Source organism: Vanacampus margaritifer, chromosome 2 (assembly GCF_051991255.1).
Source record: "Vanacampus margaritifer isolate UIUO_Vmar chromosome 2, RoL_Vmar_1.0, whole genome shotgun sequence".
Taxonomy (NCBI): Eukaryota; Metazoa; Chordata; class Actinopteri; order Syngnathiformes; family Syngnathidae; genus Vanacampus; species Vanacampus margaritifer.
In genome coordinates, this window is record NC_135433.1 from 41,654,472 (window position 1) to 41,677,457 (window position 22,986).

The 22,986-nt window shown below is 38.3% G+C and overlaps 3 protein-coding genes across 14 annotated transcripts in view; 2 read left to right on the forward strand and 1 right to left on the reverse strand.

The window, feature by feature from the left end:
* The window catches only part of eif4g1a (eukaryotic translation initiation factor 4 gamma, 1a), a 29,392-nt gene extending 24,362 nt beyond the window's left edge, over positions 1–5,030 (forward strand). For all 3 annotated transcript variants that reach the window (XM_077556229.1, XM_077556231.1, XM_077556232.1), the window contains 8 exons: positions 77–249; positions 325–450; positions 1,866–1,947; positions 2,026–2,124; positions 3,246–3,386; positions 3,487–3,568; positions 3,644–3,781; positions 3,858–5,030. In XM_077556229.1, coding sequence (XP_077412355.1) covers positions 77–249; positions 325–450; positions 1,866–1,947; positions 2,026–2,124; positions 3,246–3,386; positions 3,487–3,568; positions 3,644–3,781; positions 3,858–4,051 — 1,035 coding nt within the window. In that variant the 3' untranslated portion in view covers positions 4,052–5,030. The remainder of the gene's footprint in view (positions 1–76; positions 250–324; positions 451–1,865; positions 1,948–2,025; positions 2,125–3,245; positions 3,387–3,486; positions 3,569–3,643; positions 3,782–3,857) is intronic.
* Positions 5,031–8,032: 3,002 nt separating this feature from the next.
* fam131aa (family with sequence similarity 131 member Aa) lies at positions 8,033–15,615 on the forward strand. 2 transcript variants are annotated; one of them, XM_077559634.1, is made up of 5 exons: positions 8,033–8,277; positions 10,711–10,822; positions 11,627–11,803; positions 14,709–14,852; positions 14,974–15,615. In XM_077559634.1, the coding sequence occupies exons 2-5, from the start codon at positions 10,732–10,734 to the stop codon at positions 15,315–15,317; spliced, it is 756 nt and encodes a 251-aa protein (XP_077415760.1). In that variant the 5' UTR covers positions 8,033–8,277; positions 10,711–10,731; the 3' UTR covers positions 15,318–15,615. The 2 variants fall into 2 exon arrangements, with proteins under 2 accessions (XP_077415760.1, XP_077415759.1); XM_077559633.1 differs by lacking the exon at positions 8,033–8,277 and adding an exon at positions 10,346–10,643.
* A 1,935-nt stretch (positions 15,616–17,550) lies between these two features.
* The window catches only part of clcn2a (chloride channel, voltage-sensitive 2a), a 78,123-nt gene continuing 72,687 nt past the window's right edge, over positions 17,551–22,986 (reverse strand). For all 9 annotated transcript variants that reach the window (XM_077556443.1, XM_077556449.1, XM_077556445.1 and 6 more), the window contains one exon: positions 17,551–22,313. In XM_077556443.1, the coding sequence (XP_077412569.1) occupies positions 21,837–22,313 (477 nt within the window). In that variant the 3' untranslated portion in view covers positions 17,551–21,836. The remainder of the gene's footprint in view (positions 22,314–22,986) is intronic.

Sequence of the window (22,986 nt, forward strand, 5' to 3'; positions counted from 1 at the left end):
TCGAAACCCCACTCGGTGCCATTCTTGGACATTATTGTACAGCTCAACACCTATTTGTCCTCATGTGGCGCTATAGGAGGCGCTCGACTGCGTGTCGGAGCTCAACAGCACCGCGTTGCTCTACGTGTTCGTGCGGCAGGGCATGGAGTCGACCCTGGAACGCAGCACCAGTGCTCGAGAGCACATTGGCATGTTGCTGCACAAACTCATCCATTTGGGGACCATGCCTGTTCCGCAGTATTTCAAAGGGTGAGGCCCCGAATTGCTGTTAAACCCCACAAAGAAAGTAACATCAAGACTTGAGTTGTGCTTTTGCTATCGCAGGCTTCTTGAGATCCTGGAGATTGCAGAAGACATGGCCATAGACATACCTCACATCTGGCTCTACCTAGCTGAAATCATCACCCCCATGCTTCTTGAGGGCGGCATCCCGATGGCGCAGCTCTTCAGGTGAGCTCAAGGAGGGCGAAAGTCTACCATGAAAAATATTTGCATTTGTTTTTCATCACATAGTGTCATCAAAACAAGTTGCAATCAGTCAGGGGGTATCTAGCTCTGAGGTGGATGTTCAAGAGGAATTTTTTAACTTAATTTGACCTTCTCGAAATGTTTGAATAGACATGCCACTGACCTCTTGTCAAAATTCTGAACTTGCCAAATTATTGTTTTTTTTTTGTTTAAAGTAGAGATGGACCGATATGCTTTTTTTTTCAAGGCCAATACTGATTATCAGTAGTCAGGGAGGCCGATAATTGATAGACATTTGCAGAAAAAAGAAAAAAAAAGTTGGTGTCAAAGTTTTTTATAATAAAATAATTTTAAAAAACGCACTTGACTGCTTGAATGCCTTCAAGGACATGTTTATTAAACAGCTTTTGTGATTTGCAACGTTAAAGGTTTTTTGTTTGCCATCAGCTTTTGCACCAACTATAATGTGGCTTCCACACGCTAACTCCCAAATAGCCGCTAATTCGCGGGCTAACTGTTATCTCGCGGACTAACCATTCACCCACACGCTAACCCCGGGGTAGCTCCCAAATAGCCGCTAAAAAACGGCTATTAGTTTAGCCCGCAAGCTAACCTAATAGCTGTTAATTCGCGAGCTAGCCGGTTAGATTGCGGGCTAACAGTTTACCCACACGCTAACTCACAAATAGCCGCTAATTTGCGAGCTAACTGTTAGCTCGCAGGCGAACTATTCACCCGCACGCTAAATCCCAAATAGCCGCTAATTCGCGGGCTAACAATTCACCCGCACGCCAACCCCGGGATAATAGCCGCTAAAAAACGGCTATTGGGTTAGCCTGCGAGCTAACCGTTCACCCGCATGCTAACTCGCAAATAGCTGTTAATTCGCAAGCTGACTGTTAGCTCGTGGGCTAACCGTTCTCCCACACGCTAACCCCGGGATAACTCGCAAATAGCCGCTAAAAAATGGCTATTGGGTTAGCCGTTAGCTCGCGGGCTAATAGCCGCTAATTGCGGCTTATTTGCTGTTAGCACTGCACGAGCGGGCCAATGCTACAGAGTCAACAGCCGCTGACTCAGAGCAGACGGAGGAGATTTTTAATATATCGGCCATCAAAACAAAAAAGAGTTCGATGTCGATATTCATAAAATGCTGAATATCGTCGCCAATTATTGGTCTGTCCCTGAAATAAAGCAAATAGAATGTTCACGAGGTTGTTTTAATTTCACACTTGGTGTGGGAAGGCATTCAGAGACAACACTTATTTGTTTACAAGCAATTATAAAGACAGTTTAACATTATGTCCTCTTTTAAATTGTTGCTTTCACTTTCTGCGCGTCACACTAAGCAAGCAAGGATGAAGTGCAAATCTTGACTGTCTTAATTGCTCCTCCAGGGAGATCGCCAAGCCTCTCTTACCTATTGGGAAGGCCGGCACGCTGCTGGTGCAGATCCTCCACCTGCTCTGCAAAGGGATGGTATGCTCTTGCATCACTGCTGCTTTTCTTGTGTTTTGAGGGAACACGATTCTAATTTGGACTTTTCCCCGTTGCTAGACTCGCAGTAAAGTCGGTGCCTTGTGGAAAGAGGCGGGACTGAACTGGAGCGATTTCCTGTCCAAGAATGAAGACGTCAACAAGTTTGTGACCGAGCAGGTGTGTTGCAGGAGATTATTTGTATGAATGTATTATTTCTATATAAATATAAAATACAAAGATATGTTACTTTTCTTTTTTTTTTGTGTGAAAAATCAGTTGTCATAATTGGCGAGTTCATTAGTTTAAAGAGCACAATTTTTTTTTTTAACGCCTGTCCAGGGGGAATTCCAGTTGCAGGACGGCCATGTCAATATTACCCTCCCAAAATGAACTTTACTGCACTGGAGCTATAATACACGATGTTTAAGGAGCAGAAGGTTAAGAGTGGAGGAACTGTGTAGTGCAAATGCGTCACTATAACACCATTTGGCAGTAATAAACGTAACAATAATGCATATATTTGTGGGGAATGGGTTTCAAGTTGTATTTTACAATTTAAAAAATGTGCAGGAGTTTACAAGTTACTTCATGTTCAAAATTAGACAGCTCTTAACTCATTCACTGCCATAAATTCATAAAAAAAAAGATTATTAAAAATTAGGGGCAAGAGGCGATTAAATGTTTTTAATTGTAATTAATCACATGACTTCACTCGTTAACTCACGATTAATCACAAATTCTATGTTCTAAATGTACAATAAATAAATTCTAGATTTTCATACTCTTGTTAACAAAAGTGGGAAAAAATGTTAAACTAATAGAAATAATTTAAATGAATTTTTGACGTTCATAGCCGACAACGGCACAGTGAATGAATAAAAAAAAAAAGAAGAAAGAAAATATTATTAAAAGTTCGGGGCATCAGGCGATTAAAGTTTTTAATCGTAATTAATCGCATGGCTTCACTAGTTCACCCGCGATTAATCACAAATTTAATGTGCAAAACTAAATGTACAATAAAAAAAATCTAAATTTTCAACAAAAGTGGGGAAAAAATGTTACATACAAATAGTTCAAATGAATTTTTGACCTTAATAGCCGTCAATGAAAGTTAATGAGTTAATATGAAAAGAAAACTGCAGAGCCTGTCGCCAATGATGAACAAATGCAATTTATACCATTTAGTGGCAGAAAAAACTCACTTTTATGCATGCCCACTTATTTTATTGCTTCTCAGTTTGTGCTCAATGATGACATACAGAGTACAGTTCTGAGCTGAGTTTTTGTTTGTCTTTCAGAAAGTGGAGTTCACAACCGGAGAGGAGCAGGAGTCCAAGGAGAGCACTAAGAAGCCGCTAAGCGGGGACGAGCTCAGGCAAGAGCTGGACCGCCTCTTCCGCGACAAGGCCAGCGATCAGCGGGTCAAAGACTGGGTGGAGGTGCGTACTCACGTCTTTAACTCTAATGTACGATTCCAGTCAAATGTGAAAAAAAAAAAGAACAGTATAACTGAATGGACTTTCCACCACCTCCTGTCAGGCCAACCTGGATGAGCAGCAGAGCTCCTCGAACCAGTTCGTACGCGCGCTCATGACCGCCGTGTGCCAGTTGGCCATCACAGGTAAGACGTCCGCCTTCTTGGCTCATGCTTTTTTAGTTTGAAAATGCCCTCCTTTCAACGGCGTCTGGCTTCCAGGGGTCCCGTACAAGTTGGATGTACTGCTGTTCAACAACAGAGCCGCCCTGCTGCGGGGCTTCCTGAGCGACGAGGAGAAGGAGCTGCAGGCGCTCTACGCCCTGCAGGCGCTCATGGTGCAAATGGAGCAGCCTGCAAGTGAGTAGCGCCACAATTCAACTGTCAGGCCAGGTTGCCGGATGGATGTTGACATTGCGTCGGTTGTGCCACGCAGACCTCCTGCGCATGTTCTTCGACGCGCTGTACGACGCCGACGTCATCAAGGACGAGGCCTTCTACAAGTGGGAGTCCAGCAAAGACGCGGCGGAGCAGAGCGGCAAAGGCGTGGCCCTCAAGTCCGCCACCGCCTTCTTCACTTGGCTGCGCGAGCCCGAGGAAGAGTCCGACAAAGAGTCCGACAAAGACTAAACACCGCCGCCCTCTGTTGGCCTGGGGGACGAGTAGGTAGAGATTCAAAGGACGATCTTGCCGGCGAGGCAGACTCAAAATCAAAATCCTCAATGAGGAGAAATATCTTTATTCTTCTTTCTTTTTTTTTTCTTCTTTTTTTTTGTGGAGGTATGAACTCAGAAAACAATCATTTCTCTTTCCCCCTTCCTTCTTCACTGTTCCCCACTCACCAACCTGCTCCCCATGAAATAAACTTGAAAAGTAATTTAGCAGGATGGCTCATGCAGGTTGTGACATATTTCCGCCACATCAACATGAAAGTTCGCCACACTGCAGACAGACGGCCTGTTTTTTGTTTAGTTTTTTTGGTGGTTCTTTGGCTGATCTATGAAATGATTGTCGGTAGTGGGTCGCCCAGCATGACTGAAGTGCGTTTCTAAAAAGCGACGTCTGCTGACCTCCTTTTTTCTTTTTTTCTTTTTCTCTCGAGAGGTGCGCTTTTTCTTGCTGGGATTTTAAGAGGACAGACGCACAGAAATGCGGTGTGATCTCAATGCTTCCCTCATCATCACGCCGACTGACTCTTGGACTTTTTTTTTTTTCTTTTTTTTTACCTCCGCTGCGGAGGCCACTTCACCACCCAATCGCCATTAAAACTTGAAATCGACAGAAATTGGACTTGATGCATTATAGAAAGTTAAAGCAGAAAATATCCGGAAGCCTTTTTCTACATCAAGTGGGAAACTCCTTTCTGGAGCATTCTGTAAATATATACTAATTACAAACTTTTTTTCTTTTCTTTTTTTTTGTGGTTATTTTTGAAATAATGCAGTTGTCCGGATGCAGAGAGGTGCTTTAGATAATCCTTTGATTATTAGTTTTATTGGAATTTTGTAAATATATTTTTTTGCTTTCTTTATTTAAGAAATTATGGCTTTTTTGCATCGGAAACTGGAAAGATGAGGAACATTGCAAATAAAGGACTTATTAAGTTGCAGTGATGAACTTTTTTTTTTCCGACCCCGAACAGCCATTCGTCTTGTACGCGACTGTACGATACGTTCAACGTGTGGGAGAAATTTTGAGTCGCAGGCTCTCATTCTTTCCCAAAGGTCTCTTTGGGGTTGTATGTATATTCATAGTTTGACAAGAGTAGTTGCATATTTTCAAGATAAAAATGTGTATAGTTAAGGATTAAGATTTTAAATTGTATACTTCAGAAGAAATTTGTTTTTAAGATAAATACATTTCAAGAATAAAGTATGCTTTTGAAAGAAGATGAGCTTGTGAAAATACAGCTTTTTCTAGAAAATCTATCAATTGAAAATGACCTTCAAAAATATGTAACATTTTTCTAATTTACAAAATATACAATTTATTGAAGATTTACAACTTTAATCTTGTGTAAGGACTAATAAAGGTGTAAGGTTTTTCTCAAATATATGACTTCTTCTAAAACGACTTGTCTCATAAATATTCAAAAATAATATAAAATATTACTGAGAAATATATGACTATCAAAAATACTCATTTTTATTTAGTTTCTTTCAGAAAATCTTTTTTCAATGACGAATCTGGCTAAAGTCATCAAAAATATGTATTTCAAAAATAAGATATTTTTTAAAATCTGAATTTTACAAAAATAACAAAAAAAAAATTCTTGATTAAAAAAACAAAATATTGTTGTAATCCTCTGACTTTTTCGTAATTGACCACCTAAGAAAAGGTTTAAATTGCTTGCCAAGATGGCGGCAAATATTAATGAAGCTCAACTCACTTCAACTTAGTTCCTTCATACATGCTGCAAGATGATTTACTCCAAATAAGCTCAACATATAGTTCCTTCCAAGATGCTGCTTTAGCCTAAATGAAGCGTCTCAGTTCATTTGTACAAATATAGTTCCTTACTTGGCACCAGGATGCCAGCTCAAGTCCCACAGGAAGCTCCCGTAACTCATTTCCATCGTATACGTTCTCGTCAACAAGATGCCATAAAGTCCAAGTTGAGTTTGTTCTGTGACTGGTTTCCTTGCAGTAGATGTACAATACCAGTTGGTGGCGCTAATGTGCCTCCAAACCACACCACAGAAGAACAATACATTTGATACAATGGTGGTTTGTGCTGCGTTTTTTGTTTGCTGGTTTTTGAACAGCGCAAATACTACAGTTTTATTTATTATTATTATTATTGCTGCTATACCTAATTTAAAAAAAATTATGTGGTTATAAACGTAAGTTTAACATTATGAAAAGTTTCATGTTTTATACATACAGTATCTACCAATGCAAGTTTTATCTTGTTTTTTTTTAAATGTTTTTATTGAACATATAAACAAGTAGCAGAAAAGTTTAAAAAAAATGTAAAAGAAAGAAAAACCTTATACAGTCATCACGGTTTAAATGTTCAAAAGGGAGTAGGAAGAAGTTGAAAACGTTTCTAGTCCTACCCAATCTTCTTTGTACGTTTTGTCTTATTTTATTTTTTTATACAATAATAGGTTCATATATTTCAATGAAAGAAAAAAAGAAGTTTAAACCTGCTCGTCTATACAACCGCACTTTGACATGTGCGAACATTTGCCAGCAATGTTGTCATGTTACAGCATGAAACTTAACACAATTTGAAATTTATCACATTGAAACGTAATATTTTATAACATTTAAATGTGAAATGTATCACATTGGATGAAATTTCTCTATGTAAAATGTATCATGTTCTGACATAGCCTTTTTCACATTGTGAGATTTATCACGTTAAAATGTGAAAGTTATCACTGCGAAAATTACCACTTTATGATGTGGAATGTTTCTATCTCAATGTACGATTTATTTTTTGTTACAGATTTGTTACATTACATGAAATTTACCACATTATGTAGAATTTATCTTAATGGAAAATGTATCACGTTCACTTATGACATCATCTTTATTATTTTTAAAGGGGGGGGGGGGCTTAATATAGTAAGGAGACCAGGGCTAATTGTATCACTTTTTATACTTTTATATTTATCGTGGAATAAATACATCATATATAAACAAAATGTATACCAGATGAAAGCCCAACGTCTTCGGTATATATTTGGTATTCATGTCATTTTCTTACTTTGTGTCAGAGCAGAGTTAGCTATAAGCCATCAAATAGGGGGAGTGACATGGGTAATGGGTATGTTGTCACACTATATGGGGTAAGATGTCACACTGGATTTTGCAACTAATAAAAAAAACAAAGACAAAATTATCTTCGTTTGTTTTTACAGCCAGAGAAATTGTCATTGATCTTGAAAATTTACTCTAGTCATTGTGCAAACTTTAACATAAAATATTAGTCCTTAGGCAGAGGTGGGCATCGAGGGCCGGAGTCCTGCAGGTTTTGCATGTTGCCCTTCTTCAACACAGCTGATATATGATCAGCTCATCAGCAAGCTCTGCATAAGCCTGATAACGATCCTGCTGATTGGAATCAGCTTGTGTTGGAAGTGAGAAACCTCTAAAACCTGCAGGACTCCGGCCCTCGAGGACCGAGATTGCCCACCTCTGCCTTAGGGGCTGCTGGCATGTAGCTCATAGCTCTCGGCCTCAAATGCCTGTTTTGCTTCCTTTAAACCGGAAATTTTAGATTAAATTGAATTTTAAAAAATAAAGCATTTTGGTTTATGGGTTGGTGGATGGTTCATCATCCTCACATGTGGGCATCCTGGTCATTTCTAATTCAACAACTGCAGGGGGGTCGTTAAAAACAGAATTCAGTGGGGTTTTTTGTTTGTCAGTTTTCAATGGGTAAAGTTAACTTTGCCGTGCGTATGTGTTTGGACTTTTTTTTTTGTTGTTGCGTTTTTTTTTTGTTTTTTTTTTGCCTCCTGTTGAATGCATTTTTGAAGAGTCTGCTTAATTAATAAAATAATAATATTGGCTGCAGGTTGGGGCCTGTGGTGGGGGGGTGTAGGTGGGGGCAAACAGGGAGCTGCAAAAGAAGGGGTACCGGAGGGGAGGGGCGGGGTGTGCCGCCGCCTTGATGACGCTCGCCATATCGGGAGACATTTGGCCAGCCGAGCGATCCATGCTGCCTCCTCGTCATCATCCTCCTTTCGTGGCGGAAATCGGACGCCGGAGTGGCTGAAGATGCTCGGCGTGGGGTCGGCGTGACAGCGCGAGGACGAACGCGCTTTCTCCCTTTCTTCGAATCTGTTGATCGGCTTTGGGTTGGACGACGCGCTGAGCATTATGATGAGCGATGTGATTTACAGGTAAGTGGTGCACGGATGGACGCAGGGGCAGAGACCGATGCGGGGTGCGGGGGTGGAGGTTGACATGGGGGGAGTGCAGCACACGCGCCATCCCTGCGTCCCCCTGCCTTGTTTTTGCCATGTAACGGCATCATTTGCAGGCCCTGACGTCACGCGTGTGCAGTGCTGCGGTACTTGAACGCACCATTTCTTAACATACGAGCCGGCCAGCTCCCCCTGCAACCGTCTCTGACTCGCCCCCGCAACGAAGCTGCCCAGGCAGGCTCATCTGGAGCCCACTTGTTGGTCCTCCGCCATGGTCAGCCGCGTGTGTGTGCGTCTTATTTCCAGGACATTTTATTAGGTACACCTGCACTATCCACTATGACACCCATTGCGACAACAGCGCTGGTTTTTTTTCCCCCTTTCAATTTAAGATGTTCATTTCCAAATGTATTATTGGGGTTGCAGTGCATTATAATGAGCGCTGTGCCTGATATTGCGTCTCATGTTCGATTCCTTGATATCCAATTTAAGTGCACTAGAATTAGGGCGCTAAAGTAGAACGTCTGCTAAACATACATGTTTTTTTTTTTCAACTACTGTTTGAGGTTGCGGACTGCACTAGTATATTAATAGAATATGCTACTAGTGAGAAAAATTGCACTAGTTGAATATGGGCGCTACTAGTACATATACGTTAACTAGTCAAATGCCACAAATGGCGCTAGTAGCACGCAGTTATTTCTTCATTCGTACCATTGTTGTCTATTATTAGTGCTTCAATGTTCATCGAACAACTTATAGTCTTATAGTCCTAGTGAATTATCTGGCAAGCACAGGACAAGTACAGTATATGTTAGAAGTGAGCACAATTGCACTAGTTGACATCTGTGTGCTACCAGTTCTACGCATGAAGCTCATCTCGAGCAGTCATTCGCAACCTGAATTGAACCAAGGCACAAAATCTTAATGAAACACCACTAAACAAAAATGTCACAAAAAGTCAATATAATTTCTGTCATCTAATAGAAGATCATTTATTTGTTCTGTCTGTCACTATAAGTATCATGGCACAGTTTTTGTGACCAATTAAGTGACATTTCTTCCCCCAATTTTTTTGGGGGGGGTGTAGATTCTAAGATTTAAATTGTTGTTACAACTTCAGACGCCATTTTCAGTGGTAGTTGCTGTAATCTCGTTATGTCATGTATATGATGACGATAAAAGGATTATGATTCTGGTCATTTCCCATTGCACACACTAAGAGCGTTCACGGCTCACTGATTGGGAATCACTGCTTCAGTGATAGTGTCAAAAATGTGTTTTGAACACTTTATTTGTCATTTTCCATTATCATCTCAAACACTCTTCTCCAACAAATAACAGAAATGAAACAAGTCAAAATTTTTGTCACTTATGTCTGCTATGTTATTTATTTTTTTGTTCAATAACAATTTTTGTTCTGCCTCCAGTTTATTTTGGATGTAATTCAACTTTTGGCCACAGGATGGCGGCACACTTTTGTTGGCCACACTGTACAATTGAAAGAAAAAGAAAAAACAGGAAGTTTTTCAAGCTCAGCCTTGTTTTTGCTAAAGTTCACTGAATGTCAAATCCTCGTCAAATCCTCTTCAGTCCTGCTTGTTACACCAACAGAAAGCAACAACTGTAGCTTCATTTTTATCATGGCCAGATTCAGTTTTGTGGATTGTGAGATGATAAATTTGTTGCATTGGAAAAAATAGATTTTGTTGACTGTAAACACTTAAAGGCATTGAGGGACTGTAACAAAATAGCCTGTGCAATTTTCTCTCGCAATATGTTTTTAAACATGGATGTACAGTATTATTTGAAAAGTGTGTTTTAAGACCTTAAAGAAAATAAGTGCTGGAAATGCTATAAAAACATCCAATTTTTTTTAAATAAGGCATTTCTATACGTAATGATGAAGGTGTGTTATAAACAAAAATGCATTATTTGTTGTAAATAAATGCTATTTTTTCAGACCAATTCAGTTCTTTTAAATAGATCATTTCGCACGAGTATTTGGGATCATTTGACAGAAATTGACACGAGCGCGTCCCATCATAAGGATTGCGCCTGATGTGATTGTTGGGTTAGGTGGCACTATCGCTTTTAGGATTAGCAGCTGCGCTCTGCGCCTGAGCTGCTTACTACAAGCCATATGCTTGAACCTCACCTCCTCGCTGCACTATGACCTTTGGGCAACCATTTGGCTGGCTTAACAAGGAAATGTAGGGCAAGGGCAAAGCTTTGAAAATACACCAGCCGTTTGTGGTTAGTTGTTAGTTTGCATGTACGCCATGAGGTTGAGGTCCGGGAGTAGCGAAAGGAGGCAAACGAGGTGGCAGGAGGAAGCAGAGGTAAACAGCAGAAAGTTTCTTTTGAGTGTATTTTTGATATTAACCATGCACTGTTGTGACTTGGCAGGTGAAATTCGAAGAGAGTGACATGATTCCAAAGTCAGGAAAATCTCCGGCGGACTCGCGGAAAAGTGTGGGCATCCATGAGTTTGCGGCGCTAGCTCGATCCTCCCTGAATGGTAAAATTCTCAAACGTTTGTAAACATGGCGCCATATTTGGTAAACAAGCAGCTCGGAGAAATACTGTGATATACGCGGTCTTCCAAATTATTATATAAGATTGATGTTAAATGGTGTCAAATTGATGATTTTGTATTTCCCTACAATTGGTTAATTCACACGTGTTGATTATTTTTTATTATTATTTTTTTTTTTAATTAATTGATCACATTAAATACTGTATTTACATATATATACATTTTAAATGATACTATATGTGCTTTTAATGTAATAAAGATATATATACAGTGATGCCTTGAGATAAAAGGTGATTTCATTCTCTAACCACACGTATCTCGAATCATCTATGCCCATTGGAATGAATGGAAATACTATCAATCCGTTTCAGCCGCCAAAAAAATGAACAAAAATGCTTGTATTGTGTTTTTTTTTAATGATAAAGAGAGTTTTATAATAATTTATTTTGTAAAAACATATAGTAATAACATCGTTACATAAAATTTACAAAATGTTACTGTTTTTGCCACGTTTTGCTTCTTTTATCCGAGGCTGTATAATACAGACATGAAGATGTACAGTTCAAACTCAGTAAGTCGCGGTAATATTTAGTCATTCTTCATAAAGGAGATTTTTTTTCCCGTGATTCCGTGTCAAATATCCATTGCTGAAAGGTTTAATACATACGCGACATCAGTGCTAGTTTTGTTAGCCCGACAATAGTGTTTTGCATTATGTGTGAGCATTAAGCTAAACTTGTGTCTGGAGGCAGCGCTGTATTTTGTGACACGGCTGTCCGCACACAGGCATCTCTCAGGCGATGAGGGACCATGTGACCAAGCCCACCTCGCTGGCTCAGGGCCGAGTGGCCCACCTCATTGAATGGAAAGGTTGGCCCAAACCCATGGACCCTCCACAGGCCGCACACTTCAGCTCCTACTGCCACCTGAGCGAAGGCGAGAAGGAGGCCCGCTTCGCTGCAGGTACAACACACACGTTTAATTTCATGCAAAGGTTTAGAGCAGGGGTGTCCAAACTATGACCCGGGGGCCATTTGTGGTCCGCTATCCAATTGTAAGCGGTCCGCAGCATATACTTACGGCTACTGAACGTAGAAAATTTAATTTTGAATCGCTACTGCCACCTGCTGATGAAAAATGAAACTGCACATATAGCCAAGTAGTAGTTTTTCAAAGAAACCAAAAAAAAGCCACAACTTAGTGTAAAAATTACATGCAATTTCTTGATTGACTGATTTTATTGTGCTCAGATAAATTGAAGTAAAAAACGTGGCTAGAGACTATTGTAAATGGAAAAAAAACAACACTTTTACCCCCCTTCTCCAAGCATTCACATGAACATTCAATAATAAATAAATGAATTACATTATTGCTCATATTTGCAACAATTTATTCATTGGTTTTAGTTTGACACATTTTTAGCTTTCACAAGTTATTATTTATTTACTGTATTTATAAAAGATTGTAAATACAAGTGTTTCCATATGTTCCAATAAAATTAGAAGAAATTGTATGTAATACAGAATTGTTAATATTTGCAATTAGGAATGCATTTTGTACAATATTTTTATATGTGTTATTTTTTCACAACATGCGTAATATTTCTGTTCAATTTGGAATAAATTAATTGTAATATTGTTTGTAATCGATAACCTATTTATGTTAGACATTTTTATTTGTGAATATGCCTATTCAATGCATTAAATTATATGTCTGAAAATAATTTTAAATACAAGCATTCATTTATTTTGATTATTCATTACAGGCTATACAATGTTTGTATTAGTAGTTAGTACTAGTATTTTTAAAGTAGTAAAATTTGAACAAATCTAACATATTTGCACATTTCAATAATGTATTAAACATTCTACTGTCTATATATATATTTTTTTATTGTATTTTAATTTTAATGCATTAAATACACAATTATTAGACACAATATTTTTCAATATTTAACAAAATAATCATATCAATAATATTAAAATAAATGATTATAAAATGAAAAACGTAATGCAAGAAATACTTTTAAGCAATATTTTAATTATGTTAATATCCATTTATCTACATTTTCCATTTCTAAAATTAAATATATTTCATGATTATTAAAATTCCGATAATGCCATGTTTCCTTCCTACCAGGAGTCTTTAAAAGTAGCACTTTAGGTCAAGTCAATAGCACTTTAATGGTGATGTGAAATCATTCATGCTTTATATTACAAAGTTGTTGCAATGCAATTAAATATGCAGAATATTTTTTTTTTTAAATATGCTGCAATGCCTGTAGCATGAAAGTAGCAGCCTACTGCACATGCGTGTCCTTTGACTTATTCGGGTTTAGCAGCGACATCATCTGGCACCTGGGACCTTCTGTCAAGCACCTAATCCCATAAAAGTCTGCTGGAGCAGAACGGCAGATCTTGGCGTTGAGCAGATGGCGGCGGCAGCTCTGCGAAAAAACACTTGTTGTTTTTGTGCCATGACTCACCCTCATCCGTGACGTTCTCCGCTTCGAGGAAAATGCTACTGCTTATCTACAATCAAAACACTTGACAGTGTTTCCCCAACGGTGACTGAGCCGAGGCACGCCAAATAAAACCTCTCCGCAAAAGTATACAGTAATCCCCCGCGATATCGGGGTCCGCATATTGCGGTTTCACTCTGTTCAATTAGATACATTTATTATATTATTATACAGTAAACGCTTTTAAAAATAAAATGTTCATATAATTACAACAATAAAAGAATAATGCCTGAAGCAGAAAGTTTATACACAAAATATTTGCACTTTTTAAATCATGTTATATCAAGAGATTAAAACTTTAAAAACGGCAGGACTAAATTTTTATAGAGAAGTAAAAGGACTCTGGGATATTTTTTGGGTACATTTTAGAAATGTGTTTTTAGATATTATTAAACTTTAAAATGGCTCAGTGTGACTTTAAAATGGGCTCATTTGACCCACAGCATAACAGCAGGGCTAACTAACCTCAGGTAGTGACAGAGACACTATTGTATTAAAAAATAAACTAATAAATATATATATATATAAATTGTGAGTTTTGAACTTAAAAGTGTGTCAAGTTGTACTACAAACTTTAAAACAGGTCTATTTAAACAGATTCAACCTTTAAAAAAGGTCCATTTGACCCACTGTATTATATATTGGGGTTAAGTGTTGCTAAAGGAGCAACATGACTGTATGATTTTCTTAATTAAAAAAACAAAAACAAAATACAAAAAAAACAAAACATTTTCAAGACAATCTGCCCCATTGCATTACAACAGGGTTACGTTTTGCTAAAGGAGCAACATAATTCTGTAGGACTTAATTAAATGTATTATTTAAAAAAATACAAAAATATTTTCAAGAGTTATAAACTTGACAGTGGGTCAATTTAACCCATGCACAATATAACAACAGGACTAAACTCGTATAGAGCCTCAATGTGAATTGATTGGATTTTTTTTTTGGTTCATTTTTAAAATATGTATTTTTAGAGTTTTAAACTTAAACTAATTTGGGGTCAGAATGACGTGTTTCACACTTGTGGGTCAATTTGACCTGCAGTGGATACAAAGACAATTGTTTTTGATAACATGTATTTTGGAGAGTTTTAAACTTGAAATGTATCAGATTGACCTGCTTTAAACTTTAAAATGGGTCAATTTAAGCCACTATATAACCAGAGGGTTAAGTTATGGGAAAGGAGCAGCGTGACTCCATTGGATTTCTTTGTACATAGAAAAAAACAAACATTTTATAGATTTTTTTGACAGCTCGTCAACTTAACCAGCTTCAAACGTGGGTCAATTTGACCCATAGTAGGTCTAATCTGCACCAACTTGGCTCCATTGGCTCTCCCAAAAGGCGTGGCCGAGCAGTTCGCCATCGCCGAGGCCAAGCTGCGAGCGTGGGCGTCGGTGGACGAGGACAACGCGGACGAGGAAGACTTCAACGACGTGGACGCCAAAACGGGCTCTCACGCCGACTTCCCCCCTCACAGCACAGCAGGTACCCCCAAACCATTTCCACGTCATCTGCCGTCATTCCGCCACCGTCACTGACCAAAACCCACATTCCCATCTTTCCCATCCATCCACGTAGATTTTCTGACTCTTTCCTCCTCCTTTAGACTCCACCACGTCCGATCTTACACGCGCAGCTCCGGTCCCGTCTGAGAGGATTTCCGAGGAGGACGACGGCGGCGACGGCGGCGGCGACGAGGTGTGCGTCCACCACAAACCTGAGTGGAGGCCCGCCCGTTTCGATTCCTGCTACTCTACCTCGCACTCGGAATCTCCCGGAGAGGAGGAAGAGGAAGACGAGGATGAGGTGTTCCACGAAGCTCGGGCGTGGAGCTGCGGCCACTTCCCGTTTGACCAGGCGTCCTCCGGGGTGGCGTCCCTGGACGAGGAAGACCAAGAGAACCAGGACCAAGGAGGAGACAAGAAGGAGGAGAAAGAATATTTGATGTGATGTGTGGTCCGTGTCGTTGATGGTGGATATGACGTCATCTGTTCTGCTTTGCCTCGTGTCCTTCTTCTTCTCTTCTCTCTTAAGTCTCTTTTCAGGCCAAAAGCACCACAGGAGAATTGCGAGCGGAATGTAACGCTGTCAGTTTTGTACATTTTTTGGTGTCAAGTGTTGCTATGGCGTTGTTTTTCTATGGAATATTTTGTAGTGTTGTATTTTATCGGGGTTCATGCTGTGTCACGTGGATGTTGATACTGAATGTCCTTGCACACGTCAAAATATAAGGTGACTATTTCTGGAGCGCACGAGTCTTGTCGTTTATTTCCAGGAAGCTTCAAAACCAACAGGGCCCTTGACACTTTATTTTTTTGCGTATTGTTATGCTAGACACGTTGATCCAATTTCTTGTCGATTGGACAAACTTGTGTTAGTGGACAATGTGACCAAAAATAGCTTCTTCAAAACAAAAATAGGCAACTTCCTGTTCATTTCCGGGCATGGGTCCTTATGGATATATTTGTGTGTCCAGTTATGATAGACATGTCCATCAAATATCATGTCAAATTGCTGGATCTGGTGTCAGGGGTTCATTTTTCAAATTTGCACAATTGGTCAAATTGGACTTCAGAATAATTAATTAATATTATAATTAATTAGTAATTAATAATTATATATAAAAAAGAATATAAATGTATATATAATATAAATAATAAATTATAATAATTATCTAATTAATTTCATGCATAGGTTTGAGACTTTTTAATGCATATTGTTATGGTAGACATGTCCAGTTTGTCCACACAATTTACTAGTGTCAATTGGTGAAACTGGTGTCAGGAGCTAATTTTTCAAACGTGTGTAAATGGTCAAATTGATACAAAAATGTCTTCTTCAAATTAAAATGGTCAACTTCCTGTTAGATTTAAGGCATTGGTCCTTATGACTTTTTCATGCATCCCATTATCCTAGTCATACTAACCAAATTTGGTGCTGGGGGCAAATTTTTCAAATTGTATAAATGGTCAAATTGACTCCAAAATGGTGACTTCAAACAAAAATGTCTGACTTCCTGTTGGACTTCATGAATGGGTTTTTGAGTCTTTTTTTTTTTTTACATGCCCTGATAGGATTGACAAATTGTCCCAATTTAGTGCTCATCAGTTAAACTAGTGTCGGTGACTAGTAATTTTTCAAATATAAATGGTTAAATTGACCAATACTACTTGAAACTAAAATGGCCGACTTCCTGTTGACGGAGCAATGGGCGTTGAAACTTCTTGGTGTCTCCTGTTTTGATAAGACGTGTCCACCAAATTTAATGTTGATTGGTCAAACTGGTGTCACAAGCTTATTTTTCAAATTCACATAAATGGTTACAGTGACTCCAAAATGGCCGCTTCAAACAAAAATGGCTGACTTCCTGCTCGATTTCATGCATGGGTTTTTGAAACTTTTCAAGTCCTCCCAATTCAGTGCCAATCGGTAAAACTACTGTCAGTTACCAATTTTTCAAACGTGTGTAAATGGTCATATGGACATGGCTGCTTCAAACTAAAATGGCCGACATTCTGTTGAATTTAAGGCACTGGTTTTGTTTGTTGTTGTTTTTTTGTGCCTTGTTACGACAGACATGTCTATCCACTTTTGTGTCAATTTATCAAACTGGTGTTGAGGGTTACGTTTTCACACTGGTGAAAATTGCCAAAGTGACCCAAAAATATGTGATTCAAACTACTGTAAAATGGCCGACTTCCTGTTGAATTCGAGGTGTTAGTCCCTAAGACTTTTTCGTACGTCCTGTTATGATAAACATTTTCCTCTTCAATTTTTCTTGTCTTTTTCTTGTTACTACTTTTCCCAAACTTTCTCAGGGGTGCCACAGAATGTGAAATGGCTGCTTCAAATCAAAATGGACGACTTCCTGGTCTTTGAGACTCCACCCGATTTCCTGTCGATTTGTCAAACTGGTGTCAGGCGCTAATTTTTCAAACTTTCCATGGGTAACTACTTGAGTGAATTTAAAGGCATTGTGATCGAGGACCCCTAAAACTCTCACTAATGTTTGTTGCGGGTTTTTTCGGCCATGTTGAGGCCCCCAAAAGCAGAATAATTTGCTAAAGGAATAATAATAAACCACAATCCCAGCCTGGTAATGAAATGACGACAAAAAAAGAGCCGAGACAAGTTGATTTTTCTTCCCAAGGTGCTTTTTGCTGAAACCAAAATCAGTGGCTCATGTACAAAAACATATTTCATGTCTGAAAAAGAACAATGGCTGTTTGACTCTGAATTCATCCTGGATCTATTTACACTTGCATGTATGTGGTATGTACAAAAGCATGTCCAGGCCATATAAAGGGAGACCGTGTACTACAGACTTATTGCTGAACTAGATACGCTGCAAACCAGCTTACATTGAATTGTGTGCGTGTTCTTTTATAGGCCGAGCACTACGTCACATTGTACGAAGCAAAGAGATTCGTGGCACACGTTTACACACATGAGAACAAAAATATGGCTCCAAAACACACATTCGCCACTCGACAATATTTTCTGTGCTTCTTGGTTACATAATGTCAACGCTGCATTCAAAACCAGGCTGGATTATAGACGTATATTCTTGGTCATATCACAGAATATAATCGTGTGCACGTCGCCATATGTTTGTGTGGCGATACAGTGGCAGTTTACAACGGTCGTTATATGTGGATGCCCTTATAAGAGGCGGCCGCTGGAAAGCCAGAGTGATATTTACAGTGTGCTTCATGCGTATTCCAAGCCCTGCACTTGTACTTGTACTTGGAGCGGCAGTTGTCTGCTCAGCCCGACGGACCTTTTAAAAGCTGCCTTTGTCAGTAATAAGGAGAGAGAGACCGCGGTGGATTTTTGGGAGGTATAAGGAGTATAAGGGCCACACTGAAAAGAATGAAATACACGTGGATTAAAGTTATGATTTTATAAGTTATAAATTTATAATTTTATAAGATTTTATAAGTCGGATATTTTCGAGATTATAATGTTAATATTATCAGATAACGTCACGGACAGTGTTTTTTATCATCTAGGCTACATCTGAAATATATGTAAGATTTTCTTTTTTTAACATCAGTCAAAATATTGAGAGAAGATTTTTATATTTACGGTATACATTTTTGGGGTAAACGTATTTTTTCCTCGATCAGTGTTAGAATAAAGGCCTGTTGACTTTTGAGAAAAAAAGTCATACATTCAAAATTATAGCTATAGTTTTACTGAAATTAAGTTTAATATTTTAGTGATTTTTAAAAATATTTTTTCATGAGAAAATTTTTAAGAGTTATATATATATATGTTATATATTCTCAAGCAAAAAGTTGTATATTTTTGAGAAAAAAAAAACATTTTCAAAATGATTGTGGTAATATTACCAAAATAAAGTTGGATTTTTTTTGGGGGGGGGGCATTTATTTTTAGAGAAAATAGTCATGCATATTTTTTTAGACCTGTTGTAATATTATGAAATGAAGTGTTATATTTTCAAGCAATGTAATATTAAGTGACTTAAAGTAGGACTAAGGAACTTTTCAACCTTAATAAAATATGTTCATAACTCTTCTGATGAAACATCGACTTAAAACTAGTTGAATGGTACCTTTGCCATGGCCTGAGGGGGTCGGTATAATTTTTACTGGCACAAAAAAAAAAAAAAGAGCAGGATGGTAGGAAAACTGCCACACAAAAAACTACAAAAGTGCTGACTGCTTTATGGCATATGTCCCTTCCCCCTTTCTCCATTCGTTACAAACATGGAAGTCAATTTAAATGTCGACGCACGATTATTGCCTACATGGTAGAAGCTGCAAAACAACTAAAAAGATTTGTCTGAGGAGACAAAAAAGAAAAAGGGAAGCTACCCGGATAAAAAGACACCAAGGATCAACATTGGCCCGCTTTCACTCGCTGGCGGGAGCTCAAAAACAACGCAATGCGCTTGTCCTCATGGGAAATATGGTCTTCCTTCAGGCATAACATTACCGCTTTTGTCCATATGGCGCCGCCATAATCACTGTAAACTGAAAGTTCCTTAGTGTTGTGTAAGTCGTAAAATTGCGCAATAAACATGGTAAAACTACCAGAATATATATATATATATATATATATATACTTTTTAAAACAAACTTGATAATCATATAAGTTTTTTTTGTAACAGTTGTCATATTGAGAATAGGCTTATATTTTCATGAAAAAAAAAATTTTTCAATAAAAGTGTTATTATTACCTGAATAAAATTGTATATTTGAGAAAAAATATAAATTTTCAAGATTAACGTGCTAATAGTAACAAAAAAAACCCTTTATAGACAAAAGTCATCTATTTTCAAGATTAGTCAGTTTTATCTAGTTTTATCCCAAAAAGTTGCATTTCATTTGGATTAAAGTCGTACAAATACCAGAATCAGGGAGCAGGTTTTTGAGATTTCAAGGGGAAAAAAAAAAAAAAATTAAATATTACAAGAATACATTTTTATATTTTCTCGATAGTAAATAATATATTTTCAAGATAAGTGTAATATGACCATAATCCATAATAAAGTCAAAGTCATAGACTTTCAAGAAAAAGTTGTATATTTTCCAAAATAAAAATATAGATCTTTTTCAGATTAAAGTCACAATATTTGAGGAATGCCATTTTTTATGGGAAAAAAAGATTTTATAAAATATTTTTTTAGATGGAAAGATTAATTTTGTTCAAATATGACTTTTAATCTGGAAAATGTGCATTATCATGGCAATATTATAATTAAAATCTTGAAATTGCAACTTTTTTTGTTCTTGAAAATATTAAACTTTTTTTTCTCAAAAACATCCTATTTTCTTAATAATATATTTTACTCTCATAACAATACTTTAATCTCAAAAGTACCACTTTTTAGCTAAAACATTGTACTTTTTGAAAAAAACACGCATTTAAAAATAATTAAATTCATAGCACAAAGTAATACAAATAAAAAATATATTACATTAATTTTGCCATTGTTTTCCCCAATGTGGTTACTTTCTCCCAGTATTACAACATTAATCTCGAAAATAGGACATTAGTGTCATAAAGTAATGTTCTTATCGTTGTGGCCCTAAAACACCTTCAGTGTACAAACATAAGTTTCAAAAAATGTTAACATCGTCTCATAAAAGTCACCCAAGACAACACAGCCTGGGTGAAATTTGTGAAATCCTTTTTACCGCATTATTACTGTCTGTTTATTGCATATCCGGTGATGAATGAGCCAACACCGCTTTACAAATATATACGTACTGTATTCTATACAGTATACGATATAATATAGAAGCTGTCATAGGTGAGCCCATTATGGGGAATAGGTAGTTAACAGCTGCATGTGCTTTCCTCTCGATTTGGGCGCACGCGATTCATTTGTCTGTACAGAAGGAAAGAACACGCACGAGGAAATATTCAAAGACGCGGGCTGGTGATACGACAATCATTCATAAGCAACATGCACCACCTTTGGCGTCCATAACACGCCCGAGACAACGTTGGTTGACTACGGGGATGATGACATCATCCATGAGCCGTGTGACCTACTGGAATATATTTCAACGTTCATGTCAGTGATTTGAAGCAGGCGTGGGGAACCTTTTTTAATGCTGAATTAAGTCATACCATTTATGTAAATATGATGCGAAGATGTAATTCCTTTCATGCAATTTTTATACTGGTAGGAATTTATTATTGTTAAAATTTCAAGTTGCATAAATGTCAATCTATTTGAAGCATTTGGTCCCAAAAATATCTACAGCTGCATCGTAATAAATTGGAATACAGATTAATTTAAAAAGTGAAACTCACATGTTTACTAGTCAGAGTGCAATTTGTCCTAATTTAAAAAAGAATCTTGAATTTTATAACTCACAGAAAACAAAAATTTATGAAAGTTCACCCTGTCAAGACATTTTAAGAAAATTGATTTAAAAGGAAAAAAAAAAGCTTTTGTGTGGGAACGAAAAGTACTTTCAAATCAGTTTTGTATGAATTTCACCTTTTAAATTGAATTATTTATTATGCGTATTTGTAGGTTAAATATTATGCCATATGGGTTCCCCATTCCTACTTTATGAAAAAACATATCCACATGAGGTATCCCCGTATAATAACAAAATATAATACGCTGCCCCCTATTGGTCTGGTGTGCAAATAAGGATGGCACTTGGAGTACATTGGCAAAATCAGTGATTCTCAAACTGGGGTTCGGGATGCCGGCGCGTCTAATAAATAATGTGAAATAAATGATGTGTCATCGTTTTTTTAATGTTTTTGCCAACTGAAATCGAACCGTTTACGAATATATTCATCAAGTATGTTCTTCAACGGGCAGGCAAGGAAGAGTGTCTCACTCACACAAAAAAATTCCCACTTCAACATACCTGTAGTGACAAAACGACACCCGTAGATAAAAAGTTTAAGAACCACTGATTTTATACATGACAGATACTGCATGTCTACAAACGGAAGAAATGTCAACATTCATCACTCTGATTGGTCGTCACTGATTTGTCTCACCGACGCTGGTTGTGATTGGTCGCCACTCAGAAGAGGACTCACACATCCTCGTGCCGCTTGGTCCGGCTCAGGAATTTGTCCCGGCGGTGGCTCAAAGTCACAACCCAGCTGGGACTCCTCGGTGTGGGAGGGGCTGCAGTCAAAAGTAAAGTCCGATTGATCCTCGGTGAACGAGGGGCTCTCCAGGAGCTCGGCCTCGCCCGGGCCGGTCGGGTTCGACACGTCGACGGGCATATCCTGGTATGCCACGTCCGGCTGGTCCTCCACTTGGTCCGGGGGTCTGGGTTCCCGCGGCAACGAGAGCCCCCGGTGGCGGATGCATAGCTTGTGGAGCTCCGTGACCTCGGAGATGCTGCTGGTGTTGCCGCTGTCGCGGAAACTGGCCAGGGGGGGGCGCACTTTCACGCCGGTCACCGTCACCGAGCCCTCGATGGCCTTACGTAGCTGGACAGGGGTTTTAGTCACATGACAACAAGGCTGAGGCACACACATACTGACGAGCAGCCCGATTTTCAGAAAAGACCCAATTATTGTTTTTCTGTATGAGATTATCCTGAATGATCATCCTGTGGTGTTTAATTTTTCTTTTCCAATTTGCTCGCGAAGTGATTGTGGCTGAGAGTCTTAAATGTAATTTGAACATTTTAAATCCCCTTCTGATCAAGATTTGATTGTGTCTAAAAAAGGTGATCCGGAAATCGTAAATGTTAAACCTGTTCAATATTTACGATCGCAAATCTTTAGGTTTGTCAGTGAATTTTTTTTTCTTGTGTGTGGGGTCTTTCACATTTTATTGGATGTCTCTGAGAGATAACCTTGAGTGATTATTTTGTGGTGCGTGGTGTGTCAAGAGGGATTTTTCCTCCCCAGTCTGTTCACTAAATGTTTTTGACTGAAAATCCTAAATGTAATTTGAGCATTTTATTTCCCTTCTGATGAAAGTCACCAAAAAGGTGATCTGACAATCGTAAATGTTAAACTTGTTCAATATTTATGATAGCAAATCCTTAGGTGTGTCAGTGGATTCATTGTACAGCTTTTCATGTGTGGGTCCTTTCACACTTTATCGGATGTCTAAAAGATCATCTGGAGTGATTATTCTGTGGTGTGGTGTGTG